This window comes from Rhinatrema bivittatum, chromosome 19, assembly GCF_901001135.1.
Source record: "Rhinatrema bivittatum chromosome 19, aRhiBiv1.1, whole genome shotgun sequence".
Lineage (NCBI taxonomy): Eukaryota > Metazoa > Chordata > Amphibia > Gymnophiona > Rhinatrematidae > Rhinatrema > Rhinatrema bivittatum.
In genome coordinates this window covers 6,973,035-6,993,292 of record NC_042633.1, presented here as the reverse complement: position 1 = coordinate 6,993,292, position 20,258 = coordinate 6,973,035, and the positions used below count along the sequence as shown (strand labels likewise).

Sequence of the window (20,258 nt, the reverse complement as noted above, 5' to 3'; positions counted from 1 at the left end):
CTGATCTATTGTTACCCAGATCGCCCCTGGAGCCTTTTTTAAATATTGGGGTTACATTGGCCAACCTCCTGTCTTCAGTTACAATGGATGATTTTAATGATAGGTTACAAATTTTAACTAATAGATCAGAAATTTCATTTTTTAGTTCCTTCAGTACCCTAGGATGCATACCATCCGGTCCAGGTGATTTGCTACTCTAGTTTGTCAATCTGGCCTACTACATCTTCCAGGTTCACAGTGATTTCGTTCAGTTCATCAGACTCATCACCCCTGAAAACCATCTCCGGAACTGGTATCTCCCCAACATCCTCATTAGTAAACACAGAAGCAAAGAATTAATTTAGTCTTTCTGAAATGGCCTTATCTTCCCTAAGAGCCCCTTTAACCCCTCGGTCATCTAATGGTCCAAATGACTCCCTCACAGGTTTCTTGCTTCGGATATATTTTAAAAAGTTTTTATTATGAGTTCTTGCCTCTTTGGCCAACTTCAATTCAAATTCTCTCTTCGCCTGTCTTATTAATGTTTTACACTTAACCTGACAATGCTTATGTTTTATCCTATTTTCTTCAGATGGATCCTTCTTCCAATTTTTGAAGGATGTTTTATTTGGATAAAATAGCCTCTTTCACCTCACCTTTTAACCATGACGGTAATCGTTTTGCCTTCCTTCCACCTTTCTTAATGTGTGGAAAACATATGGACTGTGCCTCTAGGATTGTATTTTTAAACAATGTCCATGCCTGTTGAATACTTTTAACCTTTGCAGCTGCACCTTTCAGGTTTTTTTCTAACTATTTTCCTCATTTTATCAAAGTTTCCCTTTTGAAAGTTTAATGTTTGAGCTGCAGATTTACTTATTGTCCCCCTTCCAGTTATGATCACTGTTGCCAAGTGGCCCCACCACTGTTACCTCTCTCACCAAATCCTGCGTTCCACTAAGAATTAAATCTAAAATAACTCTCTCTTGTTTGTTCCTGAACCAATTGCTCCATGAAGCAGTCGTTTATTACATCCAGGAACTTTATGTCTCTAGCAAGTCCTGATGTTACATTTACCCAGTCAATATTGGGGTAATTGAAATCTCTCAATATTATTGCACTGCCAAATTGGTTAGCTTCCCTGATTTCTCTAAGCATTTCATCATCTGTCTGACCATTTTGTCCAGGTGGACGGTAGTATACTCCTACCTAACACACATGGGATTTCTACCCATATAGATTCTACTGAGCATTTAGTCTCTTGTATGATCTTTATCCTGTTGGACTCTATACCCTCCCGGACATAAAGTGCCACACCCCCACCAAGTTGATCCTCCCTATCATTGCGATATAATTTGTACCCTGATATAGCATTGTCCCATTGGTTATCCTCCTTCCACCAAGTCTCTGTGATGCCAATTAAGTCACTCTCATCATTTGCTGCTATACACTCTAACTCTCCCATTTTATTTCTTAGACTTCTGGCATTGGCATACAGACATTTCAAAGTGTGTTTTTTGTTTGTATTAACAACCTGCTTTTCAGTTGCTAGGGATAATTCAGAAATCATTAGCTTCGGTGATTTTTTACATATAGGCACATGGACTATGTTTGCTTTTAATAGAACCTCTCTGTTAGGATGCCCTAACTCTCCTGTTTCATTAGTATCCTTCAAGGATACATTTCTCCGAACCATGCACTGCTGAGTGATTGCCAGCTTTCCCCTTGTTCTAGTTTAAAAGCTGCTCTATCTCCTTACTGAAAGTTAGTGCCAGCAGCTTGGTTCCACTCTGGTTAAGGTGGAGCCCATCCTTTCGGAAAAGTCTCCCCTTTCCGCAAAAGTTTCCCCATTTCCTAATAAAACTGAATCCCTCTTCCCTGCACCATCGTCTCATCCATGCATTGAAACTCTGGAGCTCTTCCTGCCTCTGGGGACCTGCACGTGGAACAGAAAGCATTTCAGAGAATGCCACCCTGGAGGTTCTGGATTTCAGCTTCCTACCTAAAATCCTAAATTTGGCTTCCAGAAACTCTCTCCCACATTTTCCTATGTCGTTGGTGCCTACATGTACCACGACAGCCGGTTCCTCCCCAGCACTGTCTATAAACTAGAGATGTGAATCGTGTCCTCGATCGTCTTAACGATCGATTTCGGCTGGGTGGGGGAGGGAATCGTATCGTCGCCGTTTGGGTGTTTAGAGTATTGTTAAAATCGTTAAAATCATGAACCGGCACACTAAAACCCCCTAAAACCCACTCCCGACCCTTTAAATTAAATCCCCCACCCTCCCGAACCCCCCCCCCCCAAATGCCTTAAATTACCTGGGGGTCCAGCGGCACACTAAAACCCCCTAAAACCCACCCCGACCCTTTAAATTAAATCCCCCACCCCAAATGCCTTAAATTACCTGGGGGTCCGTAGCGGCGGTCCGTAGCTTAAATTACCCCCGGGTCCGTAGCTAAATCGGGGGAAGGGGGAGAGCAGGAAATCCGGCACACTAAATCGTGGTGTCTTCAGCCGGCGCCATTTTGCAAAATGGCCGCCGCAAAATGGCGGCGGCCATAGACCAATACGATTCGGCGCAGGAGGTCGTTCCGGACCCCCGCTGGACTTTTGGCAAGTCTTGTGGGGGTCAGGAGGCCCCCCCCAAGCTGGCCAAAAGTTCCTGGGGGTCCAGCGGGGGCCCTGGAGCGATCTCCTGCCGCGAATCGTTTCCGTACGGAAAATGGCGCCGGCAGGAGATCGACTGCAGGAGGTCGTTCAGCGGGGGTCTGGAACCCTCGCTGAACGACCTCCTGCAGTCGATCTCCTGCCGGCGCCATTATCCATACGGAAAATGGCGGGGGCCATACGCGTATGGCCGGCGCCATTTTCCGTATGGAAAAGATTTGCGGCAGGAGATCGCTCCAGGGCCCCCGCTGGACCCCCAGGAACTTTTGGCCAGCTTGGGGGGGGCCTCCTGACCCCCACAAGACTTGCCAAAAGTCCAGCGGGGGTCCAGAACGACCTCCTGCGCCGAATCGTATTGGTCTATGGCCACCGTCATTTTGCGGCGGCCATTTTGCAAAATGGCGCTGGCTGAAGACACCACGATTTAGTGTGCCGGATTTCCTGCTCTCCCCCTTCCCCCGATTTAGCTACGGACCCGGGGGTAATTTAAGCTACGGACCGCCGCTACGGACCTCCAGGTAATTTAAGGCATTTGGGGTGGGGGATTTAATTTAAAGGGTCGAGGTGGGTTTTAGGGGGTTTTAGTGTGCCGGGGGTGGGTTTTAGGGGGTTTTAGTGTGCCGCTGGACCCCCAGGTAATTTAAGGCATTTGGGGGGGGGTTCGGGAGGGTGGGGGATTTAATTTAAAGGGTCGGGGGTGGGTTTTAGGGGGTTTTAGTGTGCCGGTTTTTCTGCCCTCCCCCTTCCCCCGATTTACGATTTTTTGACGATAAATCGGGGGAATTGGTATTGTATTGTGGCCCTAACAATTTTTGACGATTTAAAATATATCGAACGATATTTTAAATCGTCAAAAAACGATTCACATCCCTACTATAAACCTATCTAGGTGACGCGTGTGGTCTGCCACCTTCGCACTATCCCGTCCTATAATTTCTTACCCCTCTTCCCACTGACTTCTCTACTCATAGTAATACTATTAAGCTGTCCTATCATTCCTCTTCCCACTGACTTCTCAACTCAGATTTATAACCATCAACCCTCCCCCTCCTATCAGTCATCACCACATAATGTCTCAACTCATAGTAATGACAACCGGCTAAACCTAAAATCATTTATTAATCAAACAACTAAAGACTGCTTCCACAAACTTCACACATTAAAAAGAATAAAACCCCTATTTCATTTCCATGATTACAGAACAGTGCTCCAAGCAATAATCTTTGCGAAAATAGATTACTGCAACGCTATTCTACTAGGCCTCCCATCATCCCATACTAAACCTCTCCAAATGATTCAGAACACGGCAGCAAGAATCCTAACGAACAAGAGGAGAAGAGATCACATTACGCCAGTACTTAAAGACCTTCACTGGCTGCCAATCCACTACAGAATAATACATAAATCCCTCACCACAATCTTCAAAAATATTCATGGACTAGCTCCTCTCAATCTACAAATAGCTCTCAAAAAACACTCCTCCAACAGACCCATAAGAGAAGCTTACAGAGAATATCTACAGGTACCACACGCCAATACCACCCAACATACAACACTGAGAGACAGGGCCTTCTCTACAGCAGGTCCCCCACTATGGAACTCAATACCCTTAGAATTACGACAGGAACCATGTCTTCCAACCTTCAGAAAGAGACTTAAGACATGGCTGTTCATGAAAGCCTTTCCGGACCCTGACTGATGCTTGACCGCCAAATACAGCAAGACTGATTATCACCCAATAAACTGATACAGACTTACCAACCACTGCACGTTCTACTTCTTGTTAAACTTCTTGTTAAACTTCTATCATCCTCTTCTTCTACTCCCAGTTAGAACCATCCTTGTTTTATTGTAACTGCTTTTTCTGCGCACTTGTTATAATTTGTTATATTTTGTAAATGTATACTCATGTTATAGTTAAGTACGTTTATAATTTATTGATCACCCCTTGTTTTATGTAAACCGACATGATACGAACTCCGTGAATGCCGGTATAGAAAAAACTCAAATAAATAAATAAATAAAATAAAATAAATAATAACCATTAACCCTATCCTTCCTACAGTTCCTCACCCCATGTCTTCATCACTCACAGTAATAGTTATCTATCTGTCCCTTCCTATCATTCTTCATCACATGTCCTCTAACTACACAGTAACAACCATCAACCTGCTTTTCCTATCATTCCTCACCCCATGTCCAATACTCTCCCATAAAATAGTGACACTATAATTGATGGAAGATCAAGACCAATTGGGCCATTCAGTCTGCTCAGCTAATCTGGTGTACAGTGCTAATAAGACATCCCAATGCCCACTATATAAATCTTATTGCTTATAGAATACTGTCCCTTATCCAAGTCAGTTTTATTGTCTTCCCTTTGCTTCTCTACCATCCTGTGTAAATGAGTATACAAGTTTGCATTCTTAATGTGATACCCATTCCACCATGTCTTACCACCAAGACTTGCAGCAATCTAAACAGTAAGTCTATTACCCAAAATGTACTGAGGATGCTCCCAGAATCTCAGCCACTGTTGGTCCCATCACCCTTCTGTGCTTGACCTGTCTACCACTGACTTACTAGCATCATCCTAGTTCAATTCTGGAGAGTTCTAGCCTGCTGGTTCCAAGGACCCATGGCCTTCGGGATCATTAGGTTGTGCTTTTTCTATCCACCATTTGTCTTCTTATCACCATTCCCCTTGCTGCTGGTCTCAAGGGAGTGAAGGGCGGGTTGTTTGCAGTATTGACATTTCACAACTGCCCTCCGTTTCTGTCCCAAGCATGCTTGAATTCAGTCATAGTCTTGGTTTCCCCTACCTCTGTTGGTGGGTATTCCAGGCATCTTCCACCCTCTCAGTAAAGAAGTATTCTCTCACTTTACCTTCCTCCCTCCAACATCATTTCATGACCCCCCCCCCCTTCTTATATTGTGCTGACGCCTGTCAAATGTTTGAATGTTCCAATCATATCCCCCTTTACCTTCTTTCCTCCACTGTGCAGATTTTGGCAGGCCTTGTACCATATTAATAGCCTTTTTCTGAACTGCAACAATCCTCTCAGTGTTCTAATGAACGTGCGGTCTCCAGCGATGAACACAGTACGCAAAGTGGGGTCTCACTAGTGACCTATGATCAGGCAATATGACCTCCTTTTTATTTCTCTTAATACCTCTAGTTATGCAACAGCATATTGTTCGCTTTCTCTATCGTTTTATTACATTAACTGGCTACCTTCAAGCCAATGCAGATGATTACTCCTTCATCTCTTCCTAATTTAATAGTTTTCAGGATTTGTCCTCCAAATTATACGTAATTCATGGAGTTTTATGCCACAAATGCATGATTTTACACTTTTAAATATCCATGTCTATTTTCAAAGCATTCTTTCTGTCTTTTCATTACCCATTCATTTTTTTCATCTCTTCCAGTGTGTTTACTTTTATGCACCACTCTTGTTTGAAAAAGAGTCTCTTGGTACATTATTAATAGATACATTTGTTCTGTCCACCTTCACACTTCTCTCCGTTAAGGCTCCTGTCTCTACCTGCAGTGAGAGCTGTGGTCCTGGGTTCCGGAAGGCCATTCTAGAAGGGCAACCTGCCTGCTGCTTTGACTGCATTCCCTGCTCTGAAAATGAGTTTAGTAACCAAACAGGTGAGTGCTATGAAGCCCACTCAGTAGTGAGTATATTTTGTAGGATGGAGGGTTGGTATTAGAGGGTACAATGGTTCTGTCTAGGTCAGTTCAATGGAAAAAAAACATTACAGTATAATATATTTTCAATTCCGAGCAGATGCTTATAAACAGACATATTCCACCATACATATTACAATTTTAAAAATTACATTTCCCAGTAAAGGATTACATTGAATTCTATGTATTTATGATGTGACATCTTCAAAAATAGACCTATAAGAAATTGGAAGCTGTTGCGCTGGATGTGGACCCTTGGCCTGGTGCAGGATTGGTACGGCTCTCTGAGGGTTCCCAGAGGGCACCCGCCGCCAGGAGGTGGAGCATACGAGGAGAAAGAGGCTAGCTGGAGCTTCACCAATAACAGTCCGGGGGCTACGTGGGTTGAGCCCTTGGATACCCGGACCGCCTGGGCTTAGGTGGGCCTCTGAGGGTCTCCCAGAGAGGTAGCGGAGCGGAGCGGTGTGCCCACCAAGAGCAAGGGTGCACAGCTAGTGGAGAACAGGTGAGCTAGACCGGAACAGAGTGTACCGGAGACCACTGGAATGGAACAGGTCCTCCGGTCAGGATAGGCAGCGCCTCGTGGTCTAGCTTGTGGAAGGCAGTGGGCAGCATCAGAGCAGGCAGACCTGGTGGTCACAGGAGAAGCAAAGAGAATGTCCATATGAAACGCAAGGGTCAAAGCCAGGGTATCCGTCCGAGGGTGGTCAGCCAAAGCAAAGGTATCAGTACGAGTGTGGTCAGTAGCAAGCAGAGGTCAGTTCCAGGTATCAGTCCGAGCGTAGTCAGTAGCAAGAACATAAGAACATAAGAAATTGCCATGCTGGGTCAGACCAAGGGTCCATCAAGCCCAGCATCCTGTTTCCAACAGAGGCCAAAACCAGGCCACAAGAACCTGGCAGAGGTCAGTTCCAGGTATCAGTCCGAGCATGGTCAGTAGCAAGCAGAGGTCAGTTCCAGGTATCAGTTCCCGCCCTGGGCCCTTTAAATGAAGGCGCGCCGGCCACACGCACAACTAGGGGCGGGGCCGAGGAGGCGGATCCCCTGTGAGAGCTCTGCTGAGAGGCCTCCGACGACAGAGGCGTTTGGGATAGGCACTGGGGACGCCGAGAGCTGGCTGCTGCTGCTAGGGAGGATGGAACAGAGCCCGTGGAGGAGAGCCCAATGTGAGCAGGCCCGGTCGCGGCACCAGCGCAGGCGGGACACGCAACAGAAGCTAACAAACAATCCATATCTATCATATGCATGGTGATGTCTGTCTGTTGGAAAGGAGGCTGCAAGGTGTGCATAGATGCACCAGTAACCATCAGGGAGCACCGTCCATCTAACACGCATACTATGTAAAGCTGCAGAGTTCTGAAAATCAAAGTAGCACTAACCAATAGAGATGTGAATCGGAACTGTGTGGCTCGGCAAGTTAGCCTATATATTCAGCAGCATAGCTGTACCAATGAATATATACAACTATCATAAAGTTAGCTGGATAAGTTTATGCAGCTAACTTTAGGACAGGTCTATGGAGAAACCAGAGATGAGCACGCGTGTGCCCATACACATGCAGATCAGCACGCGAGCGAGGATATATTGGAATCTTGAATTGTGTGCACATTTGCGCATGTATGTTTTAAAATTCAACAACTGCGCGTAAGTATGCTCCTAATTTATAAAGGTTACTTGAGCACAGCTAATGTGCGTTTGTCTTCCATAGGACCTTGTCGGCTTTTACGTGCATATGTCAGTGAATTTGAAAACATGTTCGCACACGGCACCTTTCCAGTTTTGCAATTAGTCCACCAGTTTGTCCATGTAATAGCAAGCTCTTTCAAACCTCTTTGGTTCTTCATCCTCCACACACCCCAGTTGACCTGGACCCTTCACCATGTTCTATAAGCCCTAAAACTCGAGATCTACAGACTTGCTTGTCAGCAGGAGTAGCAGTAAAGTTATGTGGACATCTAACATATGCGCTGTGGCTTTCAGTTTTAAAATTTGGAGTTACCCACATAAATCTTTTCCCCGCCCTGGAAGGGCCATTCCCACCCCTTTTTCACCCCTTATTTGTTACGTGTGGCTTTTCATAATCCATGGTTTTTTTGGAGCTGGGCCCTTCATGAGCCAGAGCCTTGCTGAAACTAAGTGCAATTTTATTTTGTTATTTACCTGTGCTTAATATAATAGGGCTTTATATTTGCAAAAGATTTTGCCTCGTCTATTAGAAAGGGGCAGATTTGAAATTGAAACCTGTAATAGAGCCATTTTGTCTGCTTTCTAGGGCTAAGAATTAAAAAAAAAAGGACAGCCAGTCTCCTTAGCCTGTGTTTATTTCCCTCCCTCCTGCCCCTCTACCCACCCACCCACCCCGGCTTTATTTTCGTATATACTCTTCCCTGGTCTCCTAGATAATTAGCTTCAATTACCTCATCCCCAATTACTTAGTAGTTCCTCACAGCCTAGATATAACTCATACTGTCATATTGCTTGTTAATTTGGTTTACATACTCTGCCTATTAATCTTTACTGGATAACACATACTTTTAGTTCAAATACCTATTAAAAGTCTTTGCTAGGGACTAGCCATACCTTACCTTATCTTTAGGATTTTAATTCATCAGAGAGAATGACTTTAATTCAATGCAACAATTGTGGTGCTTATGTCCCAAGGCCTATCATTTGGAGAACCAAGGGCTGTCCCTTTTGCCTTCAGCTATCTAAAATTAAAATGGAGCTGATCCATCTAAGGGAGCAATTGGCCAGGATTCAATTAACCTCCCCTTCCTTAAAACATCCATCTGTCGCCCATCTCCCACAGCAGTTACAGAATCCCAGGAAAACATATTTTACACTGCGCTCAGGTAGAACTAGATATGTGACAATCAGGCACCCACCTTCCCCAAGTTTACCGCAACCTGTACCTCAACTCCCACTCCCACAGAGTTATCAGATATCCAGGATTCAAAAACCCAGACTCGATTGGGTAACAGTAGGTTCTGGCAGAATAAGACCTGTGATGGACATGCAAAGTGAAAATAACAAAATCAATCAGCTCAAAAAAACAGGAAAGGTTCCTAGGAAGTGCAACATAGCAAGGGAGAAAAATTGGAAAACTATGACTACAAATGCTCGCAGTTTGGCCAATAAAATCCCAGACCTGCAGGCCTTAATAGTGGAGGCAGAATTGGACGTTGTTGCTGTCACAGAGACATGGTTCATGGATACTCATGACTTGGATACGGCCATACCAGGCTATAAGGAATGACAGAAAGGACAAAAAAGGGGAAGGAGTAGCTCTTTATGTTAAAAATAATATCCAAGCAACTGAACTGCAAGGAAAGTGGGGTAGAGAAGAAGCATTATGGGCCATCCTAAAAAAAGATGACGGTACATCCATTTTTACTGGAGTGGTGAACAGGCCCCCGACTCATATGGAAGAACAAGACAGAGATCTGATCAAAGACATTATAAAGGTGGGAAAGAAAGGGTAAGTGTTGATTGTTGGTGACTTCAATCTGCCAGACGTGGACTGGAGAATCCCTTCTGCAGAATCTAACAGAAGTAGAGAGATAGTGGATGCCCTGCAAGGGGCTCTGTTCAAACAAATAGTAATGGAACCCACAAGGGAGGGAGTTTTACAGCATGGTTTGATATTGCAAATAGGATCCGGAGAAGTGTCACAAAGACCCGAGTTTTAAACTTCAAAAAAACAGTCTTGTCGAAATGGGGAAATATCTGGAGGCAGAACTTGAAGACTGGGAGAAAATGGGAGAGGTCGAACAACAGTGGGCCAAACTAAAAGGAGCAATTGCAAAAGAAACAAATCTGTATGTTAGAAAAGTAAACAAAAGTAAGAGAAATAAGAATCCAATCTGGTTCACAAAGGAGGTGGCTGATGTGATAAAAGCAAAAAAAGCAGCTTTTAAGAAATATAAAGGATCCCAAAAGGAGGATCACAAGGATGAAACTCTGGAGAAACTGAGGGATATGAAAAAAGTAATCAAGAAAGCAAAAAGTCAGGCAGAGGAAAGGATTGCCAAGGAGATAAAGCGAGGTGATAACATTTTTCAGATATATTAGAGAAAGGAGAAAGGTACATAGTGGTATACTGAAACTGAAAGGGGATAAGGATCAATGGGTGGAGAGAAATGATGAATTAGCAGAAATATTAAACAAATACTTCAGTTCAGTGTTCACAAAAGAAGACCCTGGAGAAGGACCATCACTTGTTATCAAGACTGTAGAAGGGGGTGGAGTAGATGAAACTCCATTTACGGAAGATAATGTATGGGAAGAGCTAAGAAAACTGAAAGTGTACAAAGCCATGGGGCCTGATGAGGTTCACCCCAGGATACTGAGGGAGCTCAGAGATGTGCTGGCGGGTCCACTGTGTGACCTGTTCAATAGATCCCTAGAAACGGGAGTGGTGACGAGTGATTGGAGAAGAGCGGTGGTGGTCCCGCTTTTCAAGAGTGGGAACAGAGAAGAGGCTGGAAACTACAGGCTGGTTAGCCTCACCTCGGTGGTGGGGAAAATTAATGGAGACTCTGCTGAAGGTAAGGATAGTGGGTTGCTCGATCAGAAGCAGCATGGATTCACCAGGGGAAGGTCCTGTCAGACGAATCTGATTGATTTCTTTGATTGCGTGACTAGAGAACTGGATCAGGGAAGAGCGCTCAATGTAATTTACTTGCATTTTAGTAAAGCTTTTGATACGGTCCCACAGAGAAGACTCATCAACAAAATGAGAAGCTTGGGAGTCAGCTCCAAGGTGATGGCATGGATTACAAACTGGTTGACGGATAGAAAACAATGGGTGATGGTAAATGGAACCTACTCTGAAGAGAGAGCGGTGTTAAATGGAGTGCCGCAGGGATCGGTGTTGAGCAACATTGCGGAAGTGATAGAAGGTAAAGTTTGTCTATTTGCAGATGATACTAAGATCTGCAACAGAGTGGACACGCCAGAAGGAGTACAGAGAATGAGATGGGATTTAAGGAAGCTGGAAGAGTGGTCAAAGATATGGCAGCTGGGATTCAATGCCAAGAAATGCAGAGTTATGCATCTGGGGTGTGGTAATCCAAAAGAACTGTATGCGTTGGGGGGTGAAGGGCTGATGTGCACGGAGCAGTGTGACACAGCGATAGCCAAAGCCAGAAGAATGCTGGGCTGCATAGAGAAAGGAATAACCAGTAAGAAAAGGGAAGTGATAATCACCTTGTACAGGTCCTTGGTGAGGCCTCACCTGGAGTACTGTGTTCAGTTTTGGAGACCGTATCTCAAAGGAGACAGAGACAAGGTGGAAGCGGTCCAGAGAAGGGCGACCAAAATGGTGGGTGCTCTCCATCAAATGACTTATGAGAAGAGGTTGAAGTATACACTAGAGGAGAGGAGGAGCAGGGGTGATATTATACAGACCTTCAGATGCTTGAAAGGTTTTAATGATCCATGGTCATCAACAAACCTTTTCCATTGGAAACAATTTAGTAGAACTAGGGGTCATGATTTGAAACTCCAGGGAGGAAGACTTAGAACCAATGTCAGGAAATATTTCTTCACTGAGAGGGTGGTGGATGACTGGAATGCCCTTCCGGAGGAAGTGGTGAAGACTAAAACTGTGAAGGATTTCAAAGGGGCATGGGATAAACACTGTGGATCCCTAAAAGACTAGAAGATGGGAATAAATAAAAAAGCTTAACCTGCATGGAGTGGCAGTTACTACCCTTAAGAGAAACATGGGAGTAACCTGCACAGAGTGGCAGTAACTACCCTTAAGAGAAACATGGGGGTAACCTGCACGGAGCGGCAGTTACTACCTTGGGAAGCTTGCTGGGCAGACTAGATGGACTATTTTGGTCTTTTTCTGCCATCGTTACTATGTATTGCTCATACAGGCCAAATACACACATATATATGGGCATTTTTGCACAAACAACGCTTTTAAAACGACCTGAGAATTAGCCAGATCACTTATCCAGCTAACTCAACTTTTCCAATTACGCCCATTCTCCTCCCTCCAATTAGCTGGATAAATATTTAGTATATTTAAAACACACTACTTAGCCAGATACATCAGAACTTATCAGGCTAAGTGGCGCTGAATATCAGCCTTAATGTTGCATTTGGTGGTCTGTGGACCTGCCTTGCAGACCGCACATCTTACCTCCAGCCCCGAGCCCAGGGGAACACACGCTGATGCTGAGGAAGGCCCTCGAATAGATATCTAGCAGGCTGCTGTGTTAACCCTGCTTCTAACACTGATGCTCTCCCTGAGTCCTCCTAAGGCATGTGCGCATGCCCCATGCTGATACATTTAAAGGGCCTGTGGTGGGAAAAGGTCAGTGGCACCCGATGATGACCTCACTAACAAAGGCCGATAAAAGTCCACTGCAGTAGCTTCTCCTTGTCTTGGCAATAGGTCCACTACTGCTAGTAGAGTGAGTTGCCTCAGCGTCCCTGCCTGCATTCATGATCTTCATCTCTTCAGTTCCTGGTCTTCGTCTCTTTGGGCCTTGGTCTTTGTCTCTTCGATTCCTGGTCTCCTGTGTTCCTGCCTCAGTAGTCCTCATCTTCGTCTTGTGGACTTCAGTTCTTTGTGTGATCTTCATCTTGTGGTCAGTCTTCACTTCTTCTGAATTCTCGCCTGCCCATCTGTGCTGCCCTTTACCTCCCTGCTTCCCTATCCATCCCACCTTCCCTTGGTTGGATCTCTGGTTCTGAATTTGGCCTGCCTTGGACACTGCTTGACCTCCACCTGCCACTGACCACCGCCTGATCCTCACTATGTTTGAACTCTGCTTGCCACTGACCATTGTCTGTTCTACAACAACATCTGAACTCCGCTTGCCCCAGATCCTGGCCTGTTACACAACCATCTCTTTAGATCTCCAGTTCCTCAGTGGAGATCCCCGCCTAAGACCTGCTGGCCCCGGCACCTGAGGGCTCAACCTAAGGGGAACAAGGAAAGATATAGATGAAGCTCCAGCTAGGCCTCAACCTCATCCAGAGCTGCCAGCTGATGGTGGAGACATGCAGGGCTCCACCCTGCAGGTTGCACGAACCCCACCTCGGTCCAAGGGTCTACACCTGCTACACTTAAAAATCACTAAATTTCTTTACTAAAAACATTATTCATAGAAATAAATCTATAATTTTATAAATCATATTCAGACAAATAGAAACATAAATTACAGTATAAACATGAAAAGTAAATAAAAATATTAAATACATACATCCAACACAACCCTTAACACAAATCTACCCACCCACATTATAATATCAATACAACCCTTTTTTTCTTTTATAACCACCCCAATCCAAACAGACATAAATACAAAATACAAATTACAAAAAAATCAGTAACATATAATAAAGGAAATGTTACATAACATACATACATAAAAATCCAAACCCACCAAGTAAAAACCTAAACTAAAATCCTCAAGAGGAAACTTGAAACCAATCTTGCACTTGCAGTACATAAACAGAGAATGCCTCAGTAGGAAATATACTTTCTAAATTCTCCATAGTAAATGTTCTTTCACAGTTCTTCAATGGGGCCAGTCTGAGATCTCTGCAGTTCTTTTTTCTGCCTGCACACAACTCAGCCCTCTTCTAGCACCAACTTGTAAATCCTGGGAGAAAATCAATGGGAGAAAGAAAACACGAGCAGAATGTGCATGCTGCATTGGCTTTGAGGCATACTCCTGTCTCTGATTGGTTCAATACAGATCAGCAGGGATCCTAAAGGCTAAGCATACTCAACCTCCCTCATTCTCAGCCTGAAGATTAAATCTGTAGATGATCAGTTGCAGTAAACCTGGCAACTGATTTCAGCAAATAAACCACAGTACCTGAGCTTTGATATGGCATTGCAGGTACCACAGTAGCAGTTCAATAATCTCAAGTCCATAATATATCTTCTCATTAAACAATCTCATGGAACCAGGTATCTGATCATATTGTGAGTGACTTGTTAGGGGTTAAAGTCCCGTTAGAGGGTAATCGGAGTCCAGCAATTTACCAACCCCCTCACACTTGCAACTCAATAAGTTGAATGGCAAAAAGTAGTTGGGAAAAGATAAAATATCAGAACAGATGAATGGTGTTCACTTTCTCATTTTATTCATGTGATGATTTTCCATGATCAAAGCCACACAAGGAGTTTATTCTTCCTACAGATGCCACAGAGTGCATGAAGTGCCCCGATGACCAATGGCCATCCAAGAGACATGACGGATGCCAGGAAAAGTCCATTGAGTTCCTGTCCTATCAAGAACCCTTGGGCATGACGTTGGCTGTTACGTCAGTGCTAGGAGCCCTGTTGCCAGCCGCTATCCTTGCAATCTTCATTCAGAACCGCCACACCCCACTTGTGAAAGCAAATAATCGTGAGCTCAGCTACCTCCTGCTATTGGCCCTCATCCTGTGCTTCGGCTGCTCATTAGTGTTCATAGGCCACCCCACAAACCCAGTCTGCATGGTACGTCAGATTGCATTTGGTGTTGTATTCGCCATCTGCATCTCTTGCTTGTTGGCCAAGACCATCATGGTGGCTATAGCTTTCAAGGCCACTAATCCAACCAGCAGCCTGAGGTCATGGGTAGGGCCGCGATTGTCCAATGCCTTGGTATTAGCCTGCAGCCTGGTCCAAGTCCTCATCTGTGTCACTTGGCTGATCGTGGCTCCCCCATTTTTCCAAATGAACATGAAATCCCAGATGGGTAAGATAATCTTTGAATGCAACGAAGGGTCATTGATTGCATTCTGGTGCATGCTGGGATACATGGCATTTTTGGCTATTATCAGCTTCATTGTAGCGTTTTTAGCTAGAAAGTTGCCTGACAGCTTTAATGAGGCTAAGTTCATCACCTTCAGCATGCTTATATTCATTGCTGTCTGGATCTCTTTCATTCCTGCTTATCTAAGCACCACAGGGAAATACACGGTGGCTGTGGAAATATTTGCAATTTTGTCCTCCAGTGCTGGGTTGTTGGGTTGTATATTCTTCCCCAAATGTTATGTCATCCTAATCAGACCAGAGATGAACACCAAGGAATTCCTAATGGGGAAAGCCACAGGGAACCTAAAAAATGCAAAGTAATTTTATTGTACCCCCATCACTATTACCAGTACTGCTACTACTTATCACTTCTAACGCACTATTCAACATACACAATGCTGTACAAAAACAATAAGAGAGAGTTCTTGAGGCATAATGAGGGGCTCAAGATATATAAGCAGCATTATAACCATATGCTTTTAGACTAGAGTTGAATAAGGCCAATGAAGGAACATGATGCTCTTGCATGATGTGACCATGTTGTCTGCAAACACTTTTTTTTTAAGCAGCAGCCTTAGGAAATTAAAAAAGGTCAAAGACCTTGGCTGGGTTCTGAACTAAAAAATCAATAGGATCTTCTCTGAAGAGGTGAACTTTTGAACATAGAAATGTAACCCCTGTGCTAGACTGCCATAATAGGTCCCCAAGAACCACACCTCACACAATGTTAGATGTTACAGTCCCTTCTTGATGTTAATTTACTCTGAGTGCCTTGTGCTTTATACTATAGTCAAAACCAGTGTTAATCAAACATTAAAGTCCATTGTAAATAGCACTAATAATCACACTGAAAGCTGGTTTGGTTTCCAATAAACTTTTACTGATAAATGATGGAAATTTATGAAAGTATTGGCATTTACAAGTCTATTTATGTACTTAGATCTTTAATACATTCGTGACCTTTTACTTCCAATAAATGTATCCTGATGATAAAAATATTATTGAAGTTCATTCCAATGAATCATTTGTGTTGCTTCTCCAGACCAGGCACTGAGGCATTTTTTAAGTTTTGTTCCCATAGTTAATGGATAGGATTTTAAACCAATTTAATGGTCACATTTTGCATATCTTTACTGCAGTTACTCCATGTTTTTCTCTGACCATCACTTCCTACCTGGTTGGTACATTTCTGCTCTTCTCTTCCTGTTGATCTCATTGGGATGATCATGGATTGGACACACTTGAGTGGTGCCACTGCTCGTCTCCTCTCATCCCTTACTCTTTCTCCCTGGGAATGAATGTGACACCTCAATCCTGCTCAATAGCTGGAGTAAATGATCTTAACATTTTTAAAATGAAAAAATGACAGGATGGGGGGGGGGGGTCTGGGTTAAGTTGGGGGGACTTCAGGCTGAAAAGCCAAGAGGGTCTTCATGAGCTGCAGATGGACTGGGCGAACTCGTAGACTAAATAGTACAACTGGTTATTTCATTGCCACACGCATTTTAGAAAGTCCCCCAAACTACGTGTGTACAAGCCGACTTATTGGTAGGTGGGAGAGCACAGGGGTTTGTGCGGAGGTTATAAAATACTGTAGCAGCTTTGTACACACCCATATACACATGTATATATGGGCATGTGTATGCAGCTTTGAAAGTTATCCTTCATCTTATTTCTTTTCTGCTCATGGGTAGAGCTTGCATTTGCAGTTAGTGTGAGCTGGCTAGAACTTTTGACATGAAGCTCTGCTTTCTCTCTTACTTCCCTATCTTTAGCAAAACAATTGGCGAGTCTGTCTCCCTGTCACTGAAGAGTCTTCCAGTCACTAAAAATCAGGGGCAGACTGGCCTATGGGGGGATCGGGCATCCCCCGGTGGGCCGGTCGCTCCAGTCACGTGGTCTGCCGTGCGTGGCCGTGACAGAGCCACGCTCGGCAGACCACGTGACGTGTCCTGGGCTGGCCTGGGCGGCCAATACCCGGGCCGGTCGTCCTCGGGAATCCGCCGCTGCTAAAAATGTTCCCTCACGAAGGATGTCCACGTCGGCTTAGTGTACAGGGGTATCTAGCAAAATTAATCAAACAGATAATTAAAGAATTCATGCACCAGATGGAAGGACAGTTAATGCTTAATACCACAGATATAATCTCTTTCAATCTCTTTTAATAAAGACTGCTCACTAAAATAAAGATGTGTGAGTAACACAGTGTTCCATGTCATTGTTTGTGTCTTGGTATTTTTATTCTGGAGTTCTGCTGTAAACTCTCCTTTAAAGAGCTTTCTTTCTCACTACCTCTCAAATTAGCTCAGAAAAGGAATTGCACCATTTTCTTCTAGCAATTTGTATCTTTTTGTCTCTCTCTTTTCTCTGGCAGACTCTCTTGCCAAATCTATAATCTGCCACACACTGAAGCTGGAGGAAAGAGAAACTGTTATTACTTTGTAACACTTTCTGCATAAGGCAACCCTCTTCCATGGAAGCCAATTGGGTATTAGAATTTTCTCCAAAAGATTATTTTCTTCTCTGGTGATAAAGGTATAAATGCCCTTTTGTTCAAAGGAGAATATGAGCTGACTTAAGGGCTAATAGATATAAAACGTAATGCCCCTTTTAATTTTACCACTCTCTCTTTTCTATACTTTCCACTAATTTTATTAAAGGTATGAAAAACAAACCCCGGCACAGCTAGTTTTTAACTTTAATCTATACTACTCTCTCTCTCTTTTACGAGAACAGTTAATGAAATCAAAAGGGCATGGGACAAACACTGCAGAATCCTAAAGGCATAAAGAAAGGGAAGGTGTAACATTTCTGCATGGGGGTAACCTGCACGGAGCAGCAGTTACTACCCTTACCAGAATGCATGGGGGTAACCTGCACAGAGAGGCAGTTCCTGCCCTTACCAGAATGCATGGGGATAACCTGCACAGAGCAGCAGTTACTACCCTTACCAGAATGCATGGGGGTAACCTGCACAGAGAGGCAGTTCCTACCCTTACCAGAATGCATGGGGGTAACCTGCACAGAGAGGCAGTTACTACCCTTACCAGAATGCATGGGGATAACCTGCACAGAGCAGCAGTTACTACCCTTACCAGAAAGCATGGGGGTAACCTGCACAGAGCAGCAGTTACTACCCTTACCAGAATGCATGGGGTAACCTGCATGGAGCAGCAGTTACTACCCTCACCAGAATGCATGGGGGTAATATGCACGGAGCAGCAGTTACTACCCTTACCAGAATGCATGGGGTAACCTGCATGGAGCAGCAGTTACTACCCTTACCAGAATGCATGGGGGTAATAAGCACGGAGCAGCAGTTACTACCCTTACCACCATGCATGGGGGTAATCTGCACGGAGCACCAGTTACTACCCTTACCAGAATGCATGGGGATAACCTGCATGGAGCAGCAGTTACTATCCTTACTAGAATGCATGGGGGTAATATGCACGGAGCAGCAGTTACTACCCTTACCAGAATGCATGGGGGTAACCTGCATGGAGCAGCAGTTACTATCCTTACCAGAATGCATGGGGGTAATATGCATGGAGCAGCAGTTACTACCCTTACCAGAATGCATGGTGTTAACCTGCACGGAGCAGCAGTTACTACCCTTAACAGAATGCATGGGGGTAACCTGCACGGAGCAGCAGTTACTACCCTTACCAGAATGCATGGGGGTAATATGCATGGAGCAGCAGTTACTACCCTTACCAGAATGCATGGGGTAACCTGCACGGAGCAGCAGTTACTACCCTTACCAGAATGCATGGGGGTAATATGCACGAAGCAACAGTTACTACCCTTACCAGAATGCATGGGGGTAATATGCACGGAGCAGCAGATACTATCCTTAACAGTCACAGAGAAGTAACCTGCATGGGGTGGCAGTTACTAGGGATGTGCAGCCAAAAGATTTTCGTTGCATTCGTGATACGTATTCGTGGGGGTTCATTTCCGTTCCATACGGACGTATGGAGAATTCCATACGTCGATCTGTCAATACGTTTTCCGGTTCCCATTAAAGTCAATGGGGGAATGATTTCCAGCCTATTTTTGGCTGCAGAATTGGGGTTTTCTTATCAATTTTCATGAAACTTCTGGGGAGCAATCATCACAACAACAAAAGAGCTCCAAGGTACTTAGACTGTGGCAAAGTGGCACCAAAGTGGCATGAATAGCCTAAGGCACTGGAAAGGTACAAAGGGGTACCAGAAGTGGCATGAGTGCTTTAACAGAGGCACAAAGCAGAAGTGAGAATGTCAAAAACACACCACAACTTCAAAAGAGAGCACCGATAGCAGATGCATGAACCATCGAAGGCAGCATGACAGGCAAAGCGGCAAGACAAGTGGCATTGACATCCAACAGGACAATGAAGTGGGAACATAGCAAGCAGATAGACGAGCACCAACACACTGAGGAACCAAGAGAGTGGCAAGAACACCACAAGGAGTAAAGTAAGTCATCTGGTGTATGGCAGCAAAGCAGAGTGGCAGAAAGCTGATAGGGGCAAGACAGGCTGGCAGAGTGGATATAGTCTGGTCCCTGTGGTTTTGATAGGGGAAAGACAGGCTGTCCCAGGAGAGAGTTCCCTTTCCTTTGTGCAGGAAAGGACTCCCTAGAACGGGTTCACCCCTAGAGTGGGGTGTTTCTGTTGCCGTCTAGTGAATACCGTTGGCATCTAGTGAATTCCGTAGGCGTCTAGTGAATTCCGACTGTACTTACGCATTTCAGCTGATAACAAAGGAACTTGAAGAGCTCTCAGAAATAAGAATACTGCTACTGAAGTCCAAATCTGCAATATTAACCTATGTTGACTTTCTACCGTAGAGGTCAAACACTTGTAGGAACACAAGGCCTGGATAAACAGGCACAGCAATGGAGGTCAAAGACTTGTAGGAACACAAGGCCTGGATGAACAGGCACAGCAATCGAGGTCAAACACTTGTAGGAACACAAGGCCTGGACTGACAGGCAAAGCAATCGAGGTCAAACACTGGTAGGAACGCAAGGCCTGGATGAACAGGCACAGCAATGGATGTCAAACACTTGTAGGAACACAAGGCCTGGATGAACAGGCACAGCAATCGAGGTCAAAGACTTGTAGGAACACAAGGCCTGGATGAACAGGC

General features: G+C 44.5%; 1 protein-coding gene across 1 annotated transcript in view; it reads left to right on the top strand.

The window, feature by feature from the left end:
• Positions 1-15,441, top strand: part of LOC115081103 (extracellular calcium-sensing receptor-like) — a 29,938-nt gene extending 14,497 nt beyond the window's left edge. Inside the window, exons 5-6 of the mRNA XM_029585616.1 lie at positions 6,185-6,308; positions 14,519-15,441. Coding sequence (XP_029441476.1) covers positions 6,185-6,308; positions 14,519-15,441 — 1,047 coding nt within the window. The remainder of the gene's footprint in view (positions 1-6,184; positions 6,309-14,518) is intronic.
• The last annotated feature ends 4,817 nt before the right edge of the window (positions 15,442-20,258 follow it).